This window comes from Odocoileus virginianus, chromosome 25, assembly GCF_023699985.2.
Source record: "Odocoileus virginianus isolate 20LAN1187 ecotype Illinois chromosome 25, Ovbor_1.2, whole genome shotgun sequence".
Classification (NCBI taxonomy): domain Eukaryota; kingdom Metazoa; phylum Chordata; class Mammalia; order Artiodactyla; family Cervidae; genus Odocoileus; species Odocoileus virginianus.
Genome location: NC_069698.1, coordinates 10053590 through 10074048, shown reverse-complemented (window position 1 = coordinate 10074048; position 20459 = coordinate 10053590). Strand labels below are relative to the sequence as shown.

At 40.2% G+C, this 20459-nt stretch overlaps 2 protein-coding genes across 2 annotated transcripts in view; both read right to left on the bottom strand.

Annotated features, from left to right (window-relative positions):
* ZBTB11 (zinc finger and BTB domain containing 11) overlaps positions 1 to 13544 on the bottom strand; it is a 29669-nt gene extending 16125 nt beyond the window's left edge. Inside the window, exons 1-3 of the mRNA XM_020896799.2 lie at positions 11825 to 13544; positions 4834 to 5069; positions 3780 to 4011 (exon numbers count right to left, since the gene is read on the bottom strand). Of these exons, the coding sequence (XP_020752458.2) occupies positions 3780 to 4011; positions 4834 to 5069; positions 11825 to 12134 (778 nt within the window). The 5' untranslated portion in view covers positions 12135 to 13544. The remainder of the gene's footprint in view (positions 1 to 3779; positions 4012 to 4833; positions 5070 to 11824) is intronic.
* A 2078-nt stretch (positions 13545 to 15622) lies between these two features.
* On the bottom strand, positions 15623 to 20390 carry RPL24 (ribosomal protein L24). The gene is made up of 6 exons (XM_070454957.1): positions 20299 to 20390; positions 20092 to 20167; positions 19469 to 19579; positions 16824 to 16960; positions 16353 to 16416; positions 15623 to 15746 (listed from the first exon to the last, which is right to left on the bottom strand). The coding sequence occupies exons 1-6, from the start codon at positions 20301 to 20303 to the stop codon at positions 15666 to 15668; spliced, it is 474 nt and encodes a 157-aa protein (XP_070311058.1). The 5' UTR covers positions 20304 to 20390; the 3' UTR covers positions 15623 to 15665.
* Between the last annotated feature and the right edge of the window lie 69 nt (positions 20391 to 20459).

The following is a 20459-nucleotide window of genomic DNA, read 5'->3' as shown; positions in this document are numbered from 1 at the left end:
TTCATTTTCAGAAAATTCATTTCTCTGGTTGAAAGACAATATATACAATTCTTGGGAATTGTATAAGAAGCAGTTTTAACATCGTTCTGGTCTCCACAATTAATTATGTAAGATCTTGGACTATAGTATTTGCATAAAAGTTAGGTTTTTAACATTTAAAAATTATGTATTGGCCAAAGGGTAAACAAAGTTTTCCTGTAAACAGCCAGATAAGCAAATATTTTAGGTTTTGTGGACCACTGGTTTTTGTAGCAACTGTTCAATTCCACCCTTCTAAGTTCAAAAGCAGCCACAGACAATAGGCAAATGAATGGATGTGGTTGTCTCAATAAAACTTTATTTACAAAAGCGGTCAGTGGGCCAAGATTTGGCATGCAAGTTGTAGTTTGCCAGCTTCCTTTTTTTTTTTTTTTTGTAAAGCCAGTAAAACTTTAGTAAAAAAAATTTTTGAAATGAGAGAAAATGCACAATGAATGAAAGATATATCTACAGTCATCGTAAGCATTTATAAAAGGATATAAAAAATTCTGTGCTGGGGCAGAGCTTCCTTGCCTGATAGCTGGTATCTCTTACAAACATCCTACACTAATAAATCTATTTCTTGCCTATCACTTTGCCTCTTGCTGAATTTCCTCTGCCCTAAAAATTGTTTTTTGTGCTAGAATTCCTTGGCAGTCCAGTGGTTGGGACTCTGAGCTTTCACTGTGGAAGGCCTGGTTTCCATCTGTGGTCCCAGAACTAAGATCCTGCAGGCTGCACAGCATGGCCAAAAAAAAAAAAAAATTGTGCCAATAAATTTGAAAATTTAGATCAAAGAGACATATTATGGCAAATACACAACCTTCTATAAATTACTCAAGATGAAATAGAAAATCTATAGAATAATTTCCTAATTATTAAATGTGTCAAATTAGTAGCTAGAAATCTTACCCCAAAGTCTCAATACAGGCCCAGTCAATTTTAGCCATCGTTCTACCAAATATTCAAGAAATAAATCTAATTTCATAGTAACTACTTCAGTGAATGTAAAAAATTGGAAGGAACACAATTTATAAGATTAAGCTGACACAACAAACTGTGAAAAAGAAAAATTACTCCTAAGTACAGTCTAACGTTAGTACTCTAAACCAGTTTGTATAAACCATTCTAAGCAGTTTGTACAAAATATGATGTTATGACTAAAGTGGATTTATTTCAGGAATTAAAAACTGGGTTAACATTAGTAAACTGATATAAAATTTCCCACATTAACAGAATGAAAAGATAAAGATGGTCTCAACAGACACAGAAAAACTAAAGTCCACATTCATTTCAGGGGGAATTTCCTTAATGTTAAAGGGGGAAAAGGATTATCTATTTAAAACATTTACCAAACAATATATTTCACAGTAAAAAAAAAAAAAAAAACAAAAAACCACCTGTTCTTTAGAAGGGGAATAAGTGAAGTCTTTATCACTACCTCTGTTCAACTGCTATTTTTTTGAGGTTCTAAATGGCACTGTAAAGTAACGGGAAAAAGTTAAAATATAAGAACTGGAAAGACAGAAACAAAACCATTACTATTAGCACATAATATATTTGTTTTATATGAAAAATCTCAAAGAATCTATAGGTAGATGTCTGAATGACTAAGGTAATTAAGCAGCGCTACTATATTTAGTAATCAACAATTACTAAAAATAAATCAGAGATTATATAATTTTAAAAAATTGTAATAGTATTAAAAAGTATAAACTACCTTACAATAATCTAACAAAAGATGTGCAAGGAAGTTCTCTGGCGGTCCAGTGGCTGAGGTTCCATGCCCTCAATGCAGGGGGCATGGGTTCGATACCTGGCCAGGAAACTAGACCCCACATGTTCCAACTAAGTGTTCACGTGACACAACTAATGGTCCCACAAGCCACAACTAAGACCCAGAGCAGCCAAATAAATGAATTTTTTTTAATGTGTAAGACTTTTATGGAAAAATATAAAACTTTATTAATTCAATGTAATCCCTATCAAAATACATTTTTCTTCCTTTTGTGGAAGTAGATAAGCTGTTTTAAGTTTATGTGACAGAGCAAAGGGCTCTGAATAACTAAGACTCACCAGAACAACAAAGGTGTAGATTTTCATTATTATTATAAAGATAAGGTAATTAAGACCACGCAATAATGGGGAGGAAGAAACAACCAAAAGGCCACAAAAAAATGCAGAATCAGTACCAAACGTGAACATTTGTTAAGAAAATTTGCAAGGTGGATGTGTAGGAAGAGGAAGTTTTCACTAAATTCTGAGACAAGTGATCAAAATAGGAAAAAATGAAATCAAATTATTTATCACACACCATTAAAAACATTCCAAACAGATTAAAAGTTAAATATGAATGAGAAACTATAAGACCATACACGAAAGTACCTTTATGACTGAGTAGGGAAGAAATTTTTGAAAGCATAACAACACTGAATTCAACAATATTAACGTAGGTAATAAGAACACAGATGTACATTTTATCATTTTTTTAATATTTACATGTTTAATTTAATATTTATCTGACAATTAGTCTATTTAAAAATCAAAGATTTTAATAATATCTACTTCACTTGCTATTAGCTTACATCATTATTTGCTGAACAAAATGTAAAAATAAGCATATGGAATGAAGAATAACCGAGGTATTTTGCTGAAATAATATGATGCTGTGCTGCAGTTATCTGGGAAGTAGAGATTTCATTCGCTATAAGCTGCTGAGAAACGAGAAGAGAGGAGCACTCTTCTTTCTGCTTCACATGCAAGGAAGATAAGGAAAACATTTCAAAGCTAATATATCAAGACTGTACTTGTGATAAGTTTTATTATTCATATGGCCCAGAATAAAGATGTACTTTCTCCTCTGAATCACCAAAGGAAATATCACAAATCTAGAATATAATCCTCCTCTATGCTTCATAAAAGCTTTTGTTCATCAGTGTATCCCTAGAGCCTGGCCAGTTCCCTGAACAAAGTGGATACCTGAGACATCTTTTTAAGTAATTGAACATACAGCACTATTAAGAAAAAATATATGAATTTACCTTCCCAGAGATAGATAAAAGAGGATCAGTGGCTAACTAGGTGAATATTAGTCACTTTTTTGTTTCAGAAAGGGGAAATGACAGTTCACACAGTGGTGTCACTTATTTAAGAGTTACAGCAAAGTAACTGTATAAGTAAATGTATAAATAAGGTTACCTATTTTACTGCTTCCTAAATTTTCACTTGTTGACTCCTAAGCCAATATATAAATTCTAGTGAAGCCGAAAGAAAGTCAAATTACTCATATACAATAATAATGATAATTTTTAAAAAAAAGCACCTGGAATTCTGATTATTCTATATTGACAATGTGATTATCAAATCTACATGGATGATTATTAATCTTAAAAAATGAAAAACAATAGACATACAAAGCGCTTTATAATTACATGTCCCACACGTAAGATTCAATCAGTCAATTTAAAAATAATACATGCACTTGGTGTAATAACTTTGGTGTAGTTACGGATTTCTCTCAAACTGTTTTAACAATGTAAGCCCAGAAATTCTACCGCCTCGCCTAACAGGCAGTGATAAGAAATGACAGGCTTTCCATATTATCTACCTTGGAAACCTTTCTAAAAGGAAGGAGCTTACAGTTCAGCTTAGTCTGGAGCTATAAATGGGCTTTCTCCACTTGAGCATAGATCCTAAGTTTGTAAGATACACACACCCTTCTTCCAGTATGTACTTCAACAAAGAGTATCAGAAATTCTTACCAGAAAGATCCACCACTGCCTCGTGACTGGAAACAGCTCCTTTCTCAATAAAAAGATCTCGAAAATATTCACTATTAGCTGACAGAACAGATTTATGAGCTTTGTACTCTTCTCCTTCAATTAACAAAGTAACATCACAGAACTGGTTAGAGAGCCTCTGTTCGTTCAGCTGTTTTAAGACAGCCTGACAATGTTTTGGAGAAGACCGTTTCACCACTCCTCTGGTGTCAACCTATCAAAATAAGTTGGAGACCAAGAGTTGCATTATATATCATTTGTATTATTACTCTTAACAAAACTTAAAGCAAGACATATTATTCATTTGTAAAAATTCCACTAATATGAATAGCCCAATATTCTTTATTACCTATGTATTTAAATAAAAAGATATGTTGTTCTCACCATCTTCTGCTATGTTCTCTTTACTTGACCCAATGAAAACCTACATCTCATTTCCTACTGCTTCTTTTATTAGTCAGAAATTTATCTGATAATGTAAGACATTGTTAATGCAGGCAAAAAACAAAGACCTAGCCAGTTTGATTTTACCCTGCTGCATGACCCACAGACTGCTTCCAGAAATGTATTCTGTCTACCTGTACCAATATACCAATTAAAAAGAGGAGGGGAGGAATAATTAACAGCAAATCAACAAGTTACATTCTGAGGAGAAGAAACAACATGAATGTTTATGATTAAGAAAGAGGCAGTATTAGCAAACATTTAGCACATGTACCTGGTGGCTCAGATAGTAAAAGAATCTGCCTGCAAGGCAGGAGACCGGCGTTCAAGTCTGGAAGATCCTTTGGAGAGGAAATGGCAACCCATTCCAGTACTCTTGCCTGGAGAATTCCATGGACAGAGGAGTCTGGCAGGCTACAGCCCATGGGGTGGCAAAGAGTCTGACAGAAGTGAGGACTAACACTTTAGCACATGTAACAATGTAACAGTCACAGAGCCCACTGGGAAGCAGTTTTAGAGGTTTAAGAAAAAATACTATAAATACTAACACACTAGTTACAAATGTAAAATCTAAATGGAAAGCTCCACTTACAAACACAAGTTCATGTTTGGATACTGGCTTCTTTTTCGCAGGCTTGGAAGCTGTAGTTGGAGGCGAAGTAAAGTTGCTCAGGTCATCCTCTGATTCATTACTTTCTTCCCCAGATTCAAGATCTAGTCCCAATTCTTCCAGCATTTCTGAAGCATCCGATATAGGACGTGAGCGATCTAGTTTCTCCTGGCATTTGCTACATTGTTTAATGTAATCTTTGACTTGCTTTAATATACCTACAATGAAATAAAAATTTAGTCAGACTAAATTTGATACTGCTCTCACTTGAAAACTAAAGATTACACTGATAATTTAATCTTTTTACACTAAATTCATATTCAAGCGCATGTGTACAGACACACACATGCCCACAATGTAGAGTGAACTCTTTAAGATACATTTTTTCTTCAAAGATATGTTACAAATGACAATCTGTTTCCATGCTGACAGACTGCTTTGTTTACTCTTACTATGCATTTACTCACCATAAAAGGATTATGCAGCACCACCCATTTCCACTTGAGATTCAACTTACTTATGCAATAGTAACTATATGAAATTGTCAATATTCAACTGCTTTGACCTTTATAAACAGTAATACTGTGATTCATGCTAATAACGCCCCCCTCTACAAACACGAGGCCTGACCGTGCTTTGGTCAATGGAATATGAACGGATATGATGGATGTCATGTGTTATCAGAAGCTTTAATTCCTTGTCCCCTCAAAGGACATTCAAGTGCACATGTACTGAATGTGTATTGGAACATGTATGTTCCAGGGGGATAATGTCCTTTAGCCTGAACTGCAGATGAAAAAAAATAGGTGGAGCAAATCTGCAACCTGTACAGGATCACACCCAAAACTTGTAATGGGTTTAAAATCTCATCTTTGAAAACAGAGATTTTAGGGTTTTATTAAACAGTATACACAGTCTTTGAGCTGTGGTGTTGGAGAAGACTCTTGACAGTTCTTTGGGCTGCAAGGAGATCAAACCAATCAATCCTAAAGGAAATCAACCCTGACTATTCATTGGAAGGACTGATGCTGAAGCTGAAGCTTCAATACGTTGGCCACCTGATGCAAAGAGCCGACTCATAGGAAACGACACTGATGCTGGGAAAGATTGAAGGCAGGAGGAGAAAGGGATGACACAGGATGAGATGGTTGGATGGCATCACTGACTCGATGACATGAGTTTGAGCAAGCTCCAGGAGATTGTGAAGGACAGGGAAGCCTGGCGTGCTGCAGTCCATGGGGTTGCAAAGAGAGAGACGTGACTGAACTACTGAACAATACAAAATCTAACAAAAGTTGATTATACACAAGCCATTCACAAAACCCTATTTTAAATTTCAATTTCCAACTCAGCATGCTGGGGGGCTGGCGGGGAGGAGGTAGAAAGCAGGGAGGAATACTTTACATGCACACATACCCTCTCCATCATACTTGTAAGGGAGGACCACCAATTATCTGTCATTCTACCGACAAGGAAAATGAAGCCCTAAAAGTTAAGTCACATCTAGTAAACTACATAAGTCTTCCCCAAGAAACCATGTGGTTTTTAGGATATGCTATTTACCCTGAAACATTTAGCCAGGATGCTATTTATCCATCCCTATGGCAGAAACTTCTCCCACAATCCCCAAGTAAAATGCAAATGAAAAGACTTGTTACCTAAAATGATACAGAAAGTGAAAAGTGGAAGTCACTCAGTTGTGTCCAACTCTTTGTGACCCCATGGACTATGCAGTCCATGGAATTCTCCAGGCCAGAATACTGGAGTGGGTAGCCCTTCCCTTCTCCAGGGGATCTTCCTAAACCAGGGGTCAAACCCAGGTCTCCCGCATTGCACACAGATTCTTTACCAGCTGAGCCACCAGGGAGGCCTTATATTGTAAATTCCTGGAAAGTTTCAAAGTGACAAATTATACTAAGTTCCTTGCATTTCAACTTTCAGACAGTATTTGAGTAAATTTCTCAAACTGTATTTGAGGTATTTAGTAAATATGCTTCCCATACTTACTAAGAAAAAATGTATACACTGGATGAAGAAATTCAGAAAATTATACTGATTTTATAGCCACACAAATAAATTTTATCACATTAGAAGCTGAGCTCTACAGTAACCTGTTAACATAGAAATCTGCCCAATTTATTTGTTCACCATCCCCCACCCAGAATATAACAAGAAATATTAGCATTAAATACAACTTTTATAAGTATTTATATGTGCACAGATAAGAGAGAAACAGAGGTTATAGTCTAGTTTCTGAAAATATTAATTAAAGTCAATAATAAGTCTACACCTGGATTAGATATAGCAAGCAAGTTGTAACAGATTGATAATAAACGGGTTAAAATGGAACATTCCTGAAGACGAGTGGCTATGATGGCTACACAACAATGTGAGCAGTGTGCACTTAATGTCACTGAACTGCACACTCACAAATGCTTAAAGTGGTAAAAGGACCCATGGGTATGTGAGTGGGAGAAGAATCAGATGACAATATATATATGGAAATTTCCAAGTCCAAAATAAAGATGACAAGAAGAAACAGCTTTTTCTAATTAACTTTGGTTGTATTTCTAAAAAATTTTACAATGCTACACAGTTCAGCATATTCTGCATACAGCAGACATTTTATTAACACTAATCAAACTAACACCAACTGAGTTCAAACCACTGAAGAAATTACAGAGAAAGCATATGAACGAAATGAAAACTACTGGGACTTCCCTGGTGGTCCAGTGGTTGAGAATCTGTCTTCCAATGAAGGGGAATCCGGTTAGATACCTGGCTGTGGAACTGATATTCTAAGATCTGCCAGAGAACTAAAGCTGCACTCGGCAACTAGAGAGCCCACACACCGCAAGGAAGACCCTGGGCAGCCAAAACAAAAATTAAAGAAGAATGAAAAAGACAAGGAAACGTTGCACACACAAAGAAATCAACCTGTTTCACAGGTCCTTTTAACTCAAGTGTTGGTGCTCTGATGGGATCATTTTAAATCCAGCTTTACAGATTCAGGGACCTGATCTCTTGAGCTTGCCTAGAGCTGATGAAGCTGAATCTGACTCAAATTAATCACTGAAAAGATATCAACATACTTGAGTATTTTCATTTTATTACCACAAGGGGTAGAAAATTACTTTACGCAGGAAAATTAGAATCCACTGACCAGCTTTGTGACCATGTTCCAAGTTACTAACCTCTCTGCGCCTGTGTTATCATCATCTGTAAAATGGGGATAAGAGCACTTCCCTCACAGTGTTACAGTGATAAAATATTAATAGTTCTAAGTCACTTTGAACAGTGTCTGATATAAGGTAACTACTACTATGACCCAAGTGTTAGACATTTTGGGCCAGATGCTTCTTGTTGGGGGGCAGGGAGAGGTAAGTAGGCTGTCCTGTCCTGCGTACTGTGAAATGTTTAGGAGCATCCCTGCCTCTACCCAACCAGACATCAGTCAACAGCCACCCCACAGCTACCACCACCAGTTACCACAACTGGAAGTCTCTGGACACAGATGTTCTCTGAGAGACAAAACTGTGCAGGGTTGAGGACCACTGCTCATTCTGGTTGATCCACCAGAATGGACAATTTGCTCCTGTCAACTGTTCAAGAACCTCTCCCTTCCCCATCAGTGGTGAGGCCTAGAGTACTGGCTCCTATTTCTAGCTCCTTCCTGTATTAGTCATTCAGGTTTGTTTGTTTTTTCCTTCCAAGTTACAAAATAGTTACAGCTGTATTTACACAGACCCAGTTCCTGATGGGTTTTCAAGGATTATACCCTCTTTTTCTTGATTAGATAATGGCAGGATTGATTTATCCCCACAGAACAAGTCAGTTCCTTGGGTAGAAAGCTCTGCATATAGTTAATTTAATCTATTATATAATTTTGCTAGCTTAATCTTTTTTTTCTACTAATTCAATTTTTTTCTTCACATTCTGCATTAACTGTAGATCCCCATGAGTCAGCATTTGACTGAGACAGGGGAGTCATTTATTTTGAAACTCCAGCGAACGATTACAATACAGGATAAAATAAGGGGTTGAGAAGGCGATTATATCTATTAACATTTTACATTATTAAATAAATTTGCTGTATGTATGTCAACATTAGACATTGAGTCAGAGTTTTTCACTGTGCTCAAACAAGTGAAGCTGCTACAAACTGGCCCAAGTACCAGGATATAATGGCAGTGTTTATGAGGGAAGCATTCTGGAAAAAGCAGCATAATTAACAAATTCCAGTAAACTATCCTTGACTCTGAAATGGTTTTTTTCTTGGCATCTACACTGATCAAGTCTTATTTGCTCCCAGACAGTCTACAGAACTTTGAATATAAATCTGAGAGTCCATTTGCAGTGTATGACACATTAAAAACTAATAATTAAAAATGTTTGTTTATCAATATCAGTTCCAGGTCAAAGGACATTTATTTTTCTCTATATATAGTTTTGCTAATTTCTTTTTTCTTTTTAGCTGCCCTGAGGGGCATGCTGGATCTTAGCTCCCTGACCAGGGAACCACTAGACTATCATGAAGTCCCTAGTGTTGTTAATTTTAATAGACTTAGAGTAAACAAATAAACAGGCAACGTGTTCATGTAATAAACATGAAAATGAACAGCTAATAATCGAGAGCAAACTCTTCTGATACTTATTGACTATGAATTCTCATCCTAAATTAAGAAAAAAACCAATGAGAGAAAATAGTATGATAAACTCATTACACGTTGACAAAAATAGCATTTATATGAAAAATAGTATTTACCAAAACATAAAAAAAATAAGTGAGAAAAGCAGTGCTACTTTACAGTTTTGCCTATCTTTTTAATGTGTCGTTTAACGAAAGACACGATCATATATGCATTCAATATAATGCCATATAGCACACGTGATACAGTCTCTGGAGAACTCCACTGAATACTCCTGAGACAATGAGTGAAAAAGAAAATAGTGCCTTAGTATTATTATGAATATAATTTTGACTTTGGGGATTCTCTTAAAGGATCTCAGAGCCTCTGAGTTCTGTGGCTTAGTAAAAAAAACTCAAGAGAACAGCTGTCTGGACATTTAAGGACTTCAAAATTCTACACAACCATCAATGTATTTCTTATTTTAAAAAAACAAACATAAACAGAGTCTCGGGGGGGGGGGTTGTCTTTTAAGACATTGCATACTAAAAAAACCAAAATACCAGATCAGCTATCACTCACAGATAATCAATTTAGGGAAGGAAAATTCTGAACACTAAACTCCATTTAGCACCATATATACTAGTAAAGAAAAGTCTAAAATCCCAAAGATCAGCTCCTGGGGCTTTTAATTTTCCCATCTGCAATATAGAGACATTAATGTTTCCAATTTACATGGTTTGATGACGCTTAAATAGGTGACAGGGCTTCCCAGGTGGCACAAAAGTAAAGAATCCGCCTGCCAACGCAGGAGAGGCAAGAGACAGGCTGGATCTCTGGGGTGAGAGGATCCCCTGAAAAAGGGAATGGCAACCCACTCCAGAAATCTTGCCTGAAAAACTGCACGGACAGAGCAGCCCAGCGGGCTACAGTCCAAGGGGTCACAAAGAGTCAGACACGACTGAACACATTACACGAATATGTGAAAGTAAGTGCTCAGCACTATACTTGCATGCAAAAACTTGACCTGTATTATCTTCAGCTATGTTAACATGCCATGAGAAGTTTGTTCTCTCTCTAAACAACTCAATCTTAAAAAACTGCAGCATTTACTTCGCATTATTCCTTCACAGTTGTCTCTTTACAGGACTTAATTTAGATATTGGTTTAAAATGCAGTATAAATTAAGGAAAAGCATTTTAGAATACAGAGCTGGACTGTTTTTGAAAACACCAAGGCAGCAAAACGAAATATTCAACAAATTTCATAAACTGAAAAGAACTTTGAGAAACTACTCAGTCGTCGAACTTCCTAACTCACAGGTAAGTTACCCTAAGTTAATTTCTGTAGAGCCATGCGGAATCCTTCCTAACAAAACCTCTTCTATAGGCCTGCAAACTTTTATTAATTATAACCGAACAGTCTGACTACTCATCAACTTTTTGGAGAGGGCGGTAAAAACCAACCAACCAACCAACCAAGGGTCCGTTCTCTCCTTCCCTAACCTGGCTCCCAAGAAATCAAACTCTACAGAGTCACACTCCCCAGGACCACAACAATCACAGAAACCGCATCTTTTCTGGGCTAACGCAGTGCCTCAGTTTCCAAAGCGCTCTTCACAATATCAAAGAGAAAAATATTAAAATATCCAGAATTGGGAGCATCTATTACATTCCTATCGTAAAAACTAGGCTCAAATGATTGGTCCCACAGTCGAATCACTGCTGCACAAAACTGCATGATTCCTTATTCAGGGTATGGGCGGTATGTGCTATACGCGGTACAGCACAATCATGAACCCTGGTAAGCAGGTCCGCAAAACCTCAAGTTCGCTGGCCGACACGCTTAGGGGAAGGCTTCGCAGAAAGCGGCTGGGCTGGGGGCGGACCATGCTACCCCCAAACCATCAGCGTAAACAGGCGTTTAAAGCGCAGCATCCGCAACGGCCGCCCAGAAGCTTCCGCGAAGGGAAGGAGCCACCTCACCCCGCGCGGCCGAAGGAGGCGGGCCCAAGGCAGCCCGCGCGTCGCGGCCCCTCCCCGCGGCTGGTCCGGCCCCCGGGGAAGCCCCCTTCGCCCCACCCCAGGCCAGGGCCCGCCCCCAGCTTCCCCGGCCTCCTTCCTGTGGGAAGTGCGGCTCCTTTCGCGTCCCCCACCCTCTGGGCTCTGCCTGGCAGGCGCTCCGCCGCCGGGCACAGGTTAGGCTAGATCGGTGAGCGGAGTCCGGGGGGAGGCTGCGGGGAACCTCACACTCGCGGATGCACAGACGGGCCTGCTCCGCCTGCGGGCCTTGCCTGGGACCGAGCCGCCAGCCCGCCCGCTCTCTCGCCGCGGGCGAGGTCGTACCTCGCCACCAATACGTCTTGGACAAGTCGTGCCAGGTCTGATGCTGGGTGTGGTGAGTGCCGCCCGGGCCCAGGTGCGCAGCCTCGATGAGCCCGCGGCGCCGCTCGGGCTGCAGCACCACCTCCAGCTCGGCGAACGTCTTGCGATGCCGTTGCCGCCGCTGGTAGTACAAGGTCCCGTCCCGCACCACGTAGCACGCGGCCGCCTTGCGGATTTTACGCTTGACATTGCCCTCGGTGCCTGGCGCGTACGGCTCGCACTCGTTCGTCAGGTAGCGCAGGATGGCCTGGTAGCTTTCTTCGCTTGACATCGCTGACGGCGGCTCCCTGAGGGTGCCTGTCAGTGGCAGGGAAGGAAGACAGCGCACTAGCTCCGGGCGGATGCAACAGCAGCGGCGGTACTATGGGAAGGACCCGTTGTGTCTGCAGTGAGTGCTCTTCGACGGCACCCGCAGCGCAGAGGGAGAACAGACGAGTCGGTAACCAGGAGGAACTGCACTTCTCCAGCGCGCGGGATCCGCTGGCGACTGACAAAATGGCTGCTGCACCACCGGAAGTGACGCAAATCAAGGGCAGTGGGTGAGGGACCTGAGCCCTGATTGGAGCGCAATGGCTTTCTGGCTGGATCTAGCCGACTGAGTGACGTCAGGACTGCAGGCGGACATTTTGGAAGCGGGTAGGCCCTTCCTGGGGGAGCCAAGTGTTTTTGAGCAGACATATTAAGTCCTGGCAGTTTCCCTTTTTTTATTTTCCCCTTCTTTCCCTTGCTCTGAGCACGTGTAGGAGCCGCTGGGCAGTTGTTAACCCCGGCTGATACCCCAAGGTGCAAAGGAGTCTTCTCCGTCTACGTTTTGAGACAACCGAAAACATACAGTATATTGAGGTCTGTAGCCACTTAATTTAAGACCAAATAAGTCCTTTCACAAGGAAATGTAGTTTCCTGTCAAGTGTTAACAAAATTTAAATCCATCCGTGGTAGGAGTTACTGTAGTTTCTAAGCTACCGCTGGTTCCAAACTACCCGTGGATAGTCGATATTTTTCTGCAGTGATCAGCTTATGTAGTGACGATTTTATACCTATTGAGTCAATCATATTGGCAAGGAGCAGTGAAGAGGAGCTAGCACTTGTTTTTTTACAGCTTGGGGGAGAAAAACACTCCGTTTTACACCCAACATATACTGAATGCACCAAAGGCCACGGCGATTGGAACTGCACTTTCCAAGGTGAGGTGTAGGTCTTATGTCAGATTTTTCACTGGTAGACGGGGGCGGTCGCCCTGGTCACCTCTCCGTGGGTTGAGTCTGCCTCGCAGTTAGGAGACTCAGGCCTCAGACATTCCAAACCATCCGGGGTCTGGCACTTAGGTGCTTTCCTGGAGTCTGAAAACTCCGAGCCAACCCTCTCTTGACCCTGCCTAGATCTGCAGTTGCCCAGTGAGGCGCTGAGCCCTGCGGAGACAGGTGAGGGCCGATTGCAGGTGAAAGCAGTGGGCTCAGAAAGGGGGGTACACTCGGTCTCCAAGGCACTTGGCCAGTGGGGACTGCAGCAATTAACCAACGGCATACTTAAGGCACTTGCATATTCTGGCTGTAACTCTGTGAGCTCCCAGTCCCTGAGGCAAAATACAACTAGCAGGCCTGGGGTTTACTTGAAAAGTGAAGTCGCTCAGTCGTGTCTGACTCTTTGTGACCCCATGGACTGTCGCCTACCAGGCCTCTCCGTCCATGGGATTTTCCAGGCAAGAATACTGGAGTGGGTTGCCATTTCCTTCTCCAGGGGATCTTCCTGACCCAGGGATGAAACCCAGGCCTCCCGCATTGTAGGGAGACGCTTTACCCTCTGAGCCACCAGGGACGCCCCAAAGAGCTAGTGTTTGAACCCAGGGATTGCGAAGTTCATGCAGATGACATGAACCACACTGCCAAACACAGGGTTTACTTAGGGCCACTCATTTCAGACCACATTTAGGGGAGGGAGGCATTAGAAGGTGGAGACACATCCCTCCCCAGAACGTTTGTCCAAACCCATTCTCCATGGGATGTGTCTGTTTCAGTGTTTCGCTGTGAAATAGATGTCTTTTAAAACTGATGTAAATAGATTAAAATGTTAAGTAAACAATTTCTGGCCGACCAAGAGAAGCTAAGTTAGAAATAACCTCTCATGCCAAACACAACCAGAGATTCTCCTGTGCCTTCGAGCCAGTAGAGAAGGGTTTTAATAAAATGTTATACAAGTGGTCCAGTGGTCTTACTGAGAAAAGCTAAACTTGCTGTCCTATGAGAATAGGTGTTTGGGGTTTCCCTGGTGGCTCAGATGGTAGAGAACTTGCCTGCAATACAGGAGAGACCCATGTTGGATCTCTGGGTCGGGAAGATCCCCTGGAGAAGGAAATGGTAACCCACTCCAGTATTCTTGCCTGGAGAATTCCACAGACAGAGGAGCCTGGCAAGCCATAGTCGATGGGGTTCTCATGACTGAGTGACTTAAGTTTCATTTAGTGTTTATATCCTCCTAAACTTTAAGCTATTCATGACTGAAAGATAATCAGAATAGGGCAGTTCCATTTCCAGATATTTAAGACCAGAAAAGCAGTGCTTTAAGGGGACATTTTATTGTGTTCAAAAGAACGAACATGTAGCTCTGTATTCATGTTGAGTATTTTGATTGATCTTTTTTCTTAAAATTTCATTTTAAAAAATTACAATAGGGACTTTTTCAGGAGTCAAGTGGTTAAGACTCAGCCTTCCAATGCTAGGAGTGTGGGTACCACTCCTAGTCAGGAAGCTAAGATCCCTCATGCCACAGGGTGCAGGGGAAAAAAAAATAAAATTTAACTATTCCTATACAGAAAATCATGTTTCTCAAGAGGATGTTGTTTATTTCTTGTTGTATCCTTGCAACTTAAGAGTGGTCATACATTGGATGATCTAATTTTCATAGATGTGCAAGCCTCTTAACACCAATTATGATTACTATTTTTCATATAACAATTACATAATATAGTAACTTGTAACTTGATTATCAGCAGGCTACTCAAGACATTTTTGCAATTTTAAGGACAGCTTTGCCAGACTCCCAACTCAAAAACTATTTTTTCTAAGAATACTCAAGATCCTTGAGTATTGCAACCTTGGGGAATTCCATGGCAGTCCAGCAGTGAATTCACTTCTATGGGCCTAGGATTTCAATCCCTGGTTGGGAACTAAGATGCCACAAGCATCACACCACAGACCCTTCCTCCCTACAAAAGTGTAGTCTTCATTTAAGCTTATTTTCTGGAAGCGAGAGCAGATAATAAAGGCGAGTTTTAAGTAGCTTTAGCTCAGCTCTAAGAAAATGGTTAAAAGTTGAGATACTAGAGAACCAAATGCATCCCCAGTAATGAAATGCGTCTTATCATGGAAAAGGGTAGTTTAACAAGAAAACAACCCATTAAAAATGCTTACTTTTGCTAACAGAAGTGATAGGAAAAGAAAAAAAAAAAAACACAATCTTTTAGCAATCAACCTGGACTACAATCTATACAACAAAATGCAGTCTAAAATCTACATAATGCAACATAATGTGTAATGTGTCCTTACAGCCTCAGGTGAGTAAGGACTGCATTTAACCATACAGATCTTATTTAGAGATAAATATTTAACATCTCTCCATCTAAGAAACTTATATTAGGAGTAATAGGAGGCATTATTCCTGAGAAATTAACTCTTTAAAGAATACTTAGCTCTTAAATTCTTAACTGCTATTACAGTGTAAGCCAAACATGCCTGCTTTAAGAGTAAAAATTCCACCACAATCTATATTATAATCAGATCTTTATTTAAAAATCCAATCTGCCAACTTAGCGTTTTCCACCAACTCGAGGAGCAGAAACCTTCACAGGCTTCACAATCTTTTGCTTAGGTGCTGCCTTTGTGGGAGCCTGTAAAAAGAGAACATGTTATGTGGCATTATTCCATGAGTTTGTTTTTTGTTTCAATCACTGCTCTTATGCCCATGTTGTTTGTAACCTAGATTACTTTCCTACCTAATTATTTGTGTTCCTAATATAAAGAACTCCTCTCAAAACTTAAAATTCTACCTCTATATGAAATATAAATGAAAGCCATAGAGGTAAGATTGAAGTAACTGAGATGTGATGCAGTGTGGGATCCTCAATTATATCCTAAGAACAGAAAAAGGTCCAATGCTAATTTTCTGGTTTTGAAATTTTTATTATGGTTATCTAAATGGTTTAGCACTGATAAAAACTGAGTAAATTCTATACAATTACAGAAAATTTTTACTGAAAAATCTAGAATTATTTCAAAATAAACATTATTTGCCTTTCTCTCGTTTCTATATAGCACTTACAGACTCATTTAAGGCTCTAACAAAGGACCTCTTTGGAGTCCTGAATCACTCACCCAAAAACCAATCATGGACATCATTTTTATTAAAGCCTTACACTTCATTTACCACAATTTGGGTTAAAAATAAATTCTCCTGTTGCTCTAAATGAGAAATCTTAAGACAATCCGATAATTACCTTTGCAGCAGCCATTGCTGTCTTTTTAGACGCTTGCTTAGCCTTTTTTGCTTCCTTGGCAGCCCTGTGGAGTTAAAAATAACAAGCAAAAAACATTTTACTCCTTAAGGGTACAGCTTATTAACAAAAGGCTAATGTTTGGGAAAGTAGAAATAACATATTCCTTCACCACCTGCAGTTATTTGTATGATAAATCCAAAGGATTTATTAACAAATGTGATTAACCGCATCAACCTAACATTAGAAACTGTATAGTACCTTTATAACTGCATACAGAATTTCAACAAATCATTTAGACTTACAGTATAAACTTCTGTATTATTAAACACGAACATGTACAACTGACAATCTCTATAAAGGTTCAAATATCACAACCCAAAATAACATCAGATTAAGATTCTATTCTGTAAACCCATACATAATCTAAATTCCATGTCAGTGACTGAAAAGGCTCACAGTGAGATTTCTCACCTGATAGCTTGTTCTCGTTGAGCCTTCCTAACTTCAGGTTTCTGATTCCTCTTGGCCATTATATCAGCAAGAGAGGCACCAGTTATGGCCCTCTGGAATTTGACTGCACGGCGAGTTCTTTTCTTTTGAATTTCTTCCTACAGAACAGAAAGATGGTGAGCATGCTGAGAAACCTTACCTCATGAATGTGGGGGAGACATGAAATGTCAGGAGACAGCAAAGGAGCTCTCCCTTGATCCTTCTGCACCAATCCCATTCATGGGGGCTCTGCCCTCATGACTTTCATCTCTCAAAGGTCCCACCTCCTAACCATCACCTTGGAGGTCAAGTTTTCAACATGTGAATTCTGGGGAGAACACAATTCAGACCACACAATATTCAACCAGTGAGTTCCCTGGTGGCCGAGTGGTTAGGACTTTGAGCTTTCACTTTTATAAGTTTTCCAATTATAAATTGGTTAAGCCATCTGTTACAAATGCTGACCATTATTTACTACTTTATTTAAAAAGACAAAGTTAAACTCTAAGAAAATTAACTGAATGGTACTTTAAAAGCAATTTTAGTATGATTGTTCATGATAAAGAATGTGCTTCTGGAAAAAAGATTAACCTCAAACTCTGATTTGTTTTTACTCAAAGTACTGACACTGGCAGAAATAGTCAAGTTAGAAAACTGATGAAGACAGGAAAGCCACCAAATGTTAAGGAATGTTTGAGTATCCATATAATTCAAACATTTGCTGCAGATTCTATATTAGAAATCTATAATACAGTGCTTATGAGAAGAAAGATCTTGCCTTTAAGTCCAAGGAAAAATAAAACGAACTGTTTATTAAGGCAGGGATATGCAAAATATCTTAAAATTTTTAATGGGACATATGGAGAAAAGAGGACACACTTGTGGTTAGCCAAATGCTCATTTTAAACTTTTTATCAAGATGAAATCTTACTGGATAAAATGCTAGTATTTACCTATTTATAATTTCTCAATCCACTTAAAAACATTTTTTCTTATTGTGGTAAAATATATACATTAATCATTCTAAAGTATTTTTAAGGGTATAATTCAGTGGCATTAGGTACCTCTGCAGTGTTGTGCAATCACCATTTCTGTCTCCAGTACTTTTTCACAATACAAAACAAACTGCACCCATTAAATAAGGGCTTCCCAGGTGGCTAGTGGAAAAGAACCCGCCTGCTAACGCAGGAAACAAGAGACACACAGGTTCGATCCCTGGGTGACAAAGTCCCCTGGAGCGGGGATCACGGAAACCCATTCCAGTATTCATGCCTGGAGAATCCCATGGACAGAGGAGCCTGGCGGGCTACTGTCCACAGAGTTGCAAAGAGTCAGACGTGACTGAAGCAACAGTCACAAATGAAGCGACTTAGTACGCACATGTCACATTTTATTATCCATTCATCCACTGATGGGACATTTGATTGTTTCCATTATAACAGAGCTACAAACATCAGCATACACATTTATCTATTCAAATCCCTGCCTATAATCCTCTAGAATGTATACAGCCCTAGAACTGGAACTGCTGGATCATATGATGGTAATTCTCTAACTTTTTGAGAAACTGCCAAACCACGTTCCACAGTGCCTACACCATCTTCATTCAGCAATGCACAGGGTTCCAATATCTCCACACCACCACCAAATTTGTAATTCCTCCCACCAACCCTCCCCGTTTGGATAAGGGCCATCCTAATCCTAATGTCACATTCACGGGTTTTTTAAAAATATTGTGTTAGACTTTGTTGTTGTTGACTGTCTTGTGTCTGCCTCTGCGACCCCATGGACTGTAACCCGCCATGCTCCTCTATGAAATTTCCCAGCCTTTCCTCCTTCTCCACACTTTTTTCCCCACATTCACTTTTAATTTAGAATTCTCCTTTCTTCTGAATTCCCATAATAACTTTCTTGCCATGGCACTCAAACTTTTTCTCAAAAATCTCTTTCATCAACCTAAAAGACCACTCCAAAAAACACATCCAGAACTTACCTAGTGGTAAAGTGGTTAAGAATCCACTGCCAGTGCAGGGGACACAGGTTCCATTCTCGGCCCAGGAGATTCCCCCTGCCTGGAGCAACTAAGTCGCTGAGACACGACTACTGAGCCCATAGGACTAGAGTCTGCGTTCCCCAAGGAGAAGCCACCCCACCCCGCACCGCAACTAGAGAAAGTCACAGAGCAGCAACAAAGAGGCAGAGTGGCTATAAATTAGAAACACATCCAGTCTTAAGAACTAACTAATATGCTGCAAGACTTCACGATGTGATACCTACATTAGGAATAATTCTAAAAGCATTACAACCAATAACAAGTTTCCATAAGAACTATTTAGTTTCCACTCAAACATCTTAAACACTTCCACAGTGCCCTATAACTCACCTGAGCTTTATGTAACTGACTAACTCTGGAAAAGGGATGCTGTCAAATTTCAACTCAGTTTTTACTGTGAGCTGAAGATACAAGGAGGCAATCCTTACAATCATTCTCACTTCACTGTTTGATGCTCAACAGTTTGAGAGTATTTTCACATACTGTCTCATTTAATTAGTTTTATAAAGCAGCAGCTGACGCTCAAGAGTTTTAACAACTTTAGAGCAACATTAACAAAGTGCGTTTCACTTACCGACTGTCCTTTTTTGTGTTTTCTTCTGTAGAGGACAGTCCAGTTGATCTGACGAGGATTCCTCTTGGAAAGGAATGCCGACTCACATTTTGCATTAAGAAACTGGAAAACCTGTCATGACAAGTTCAAAGTAGAGGCCTGAACTTGAAATTATTAGTAAATATTCTAGTGACATCCTCTCATTTTACAAAATTGAGACCCATGCAGACCAAAAGGCTTGTGTCACAGAACTGGCAAGAAACCGTCTCTGCGTTTGGCCCTGTCTTTTCCCGAAAGGAGACAGACCTACGTTCATACTGAGGGGTAGGGTGTCAAATTCCGGGAGGGATCCTGCCCCTCCTGAGATGGACCTGATATCCATAAAAACAGCCAGGTTCCTCGCTGGCCCACTGCTGTTACACCAGAACATTACAATTATACAAGCTCCTAACTTCCGACCTGATCTACATTTGATCAAGCTTAAAAGTGACTGACTTAGAGGCTTCTGACAAACATCGCACACAGGGTCCCGGTTCAAGCTTTTCAGGCACCAACAGTGACGTGGTAAAGGACCCGGCTTAGACCGAACGAGACCGGTCTTTCTTTAAAAGTACACGGTACGTTTAGCCCACGCGGCCGTTCACCTTCCCGTCGGTTCGGGCGTAGCGCCTCCCGTGTCCTGGGTAGATCTTGTACCCGCTGAAACTGCACAGCTCGACCCTGTAACGAAAAGAAAAAGCCCCTTAGCTGGGATAGCGGGTATCTTTGGCAAGGAGAGGCCATGCCTGGGATGCTGGACAGGCGCTCAGAGCGAAGATGGAAGAGGATTGGGATTCAGGGTTCCTGCTTACTTCATTGCTGCTAGCGCTGGGGAAAAGGAAAGATGGCGAAAAGAAGGAAAGGATTATGGGAAGAGGCCTTATAAGGTCGTGGGAAGGCACTCTCCTCCCACAATTCTTTTCCCTGACCCCGGCCCTCTGTGATGACGTCACGTCGCCGGGGCCACAAATCT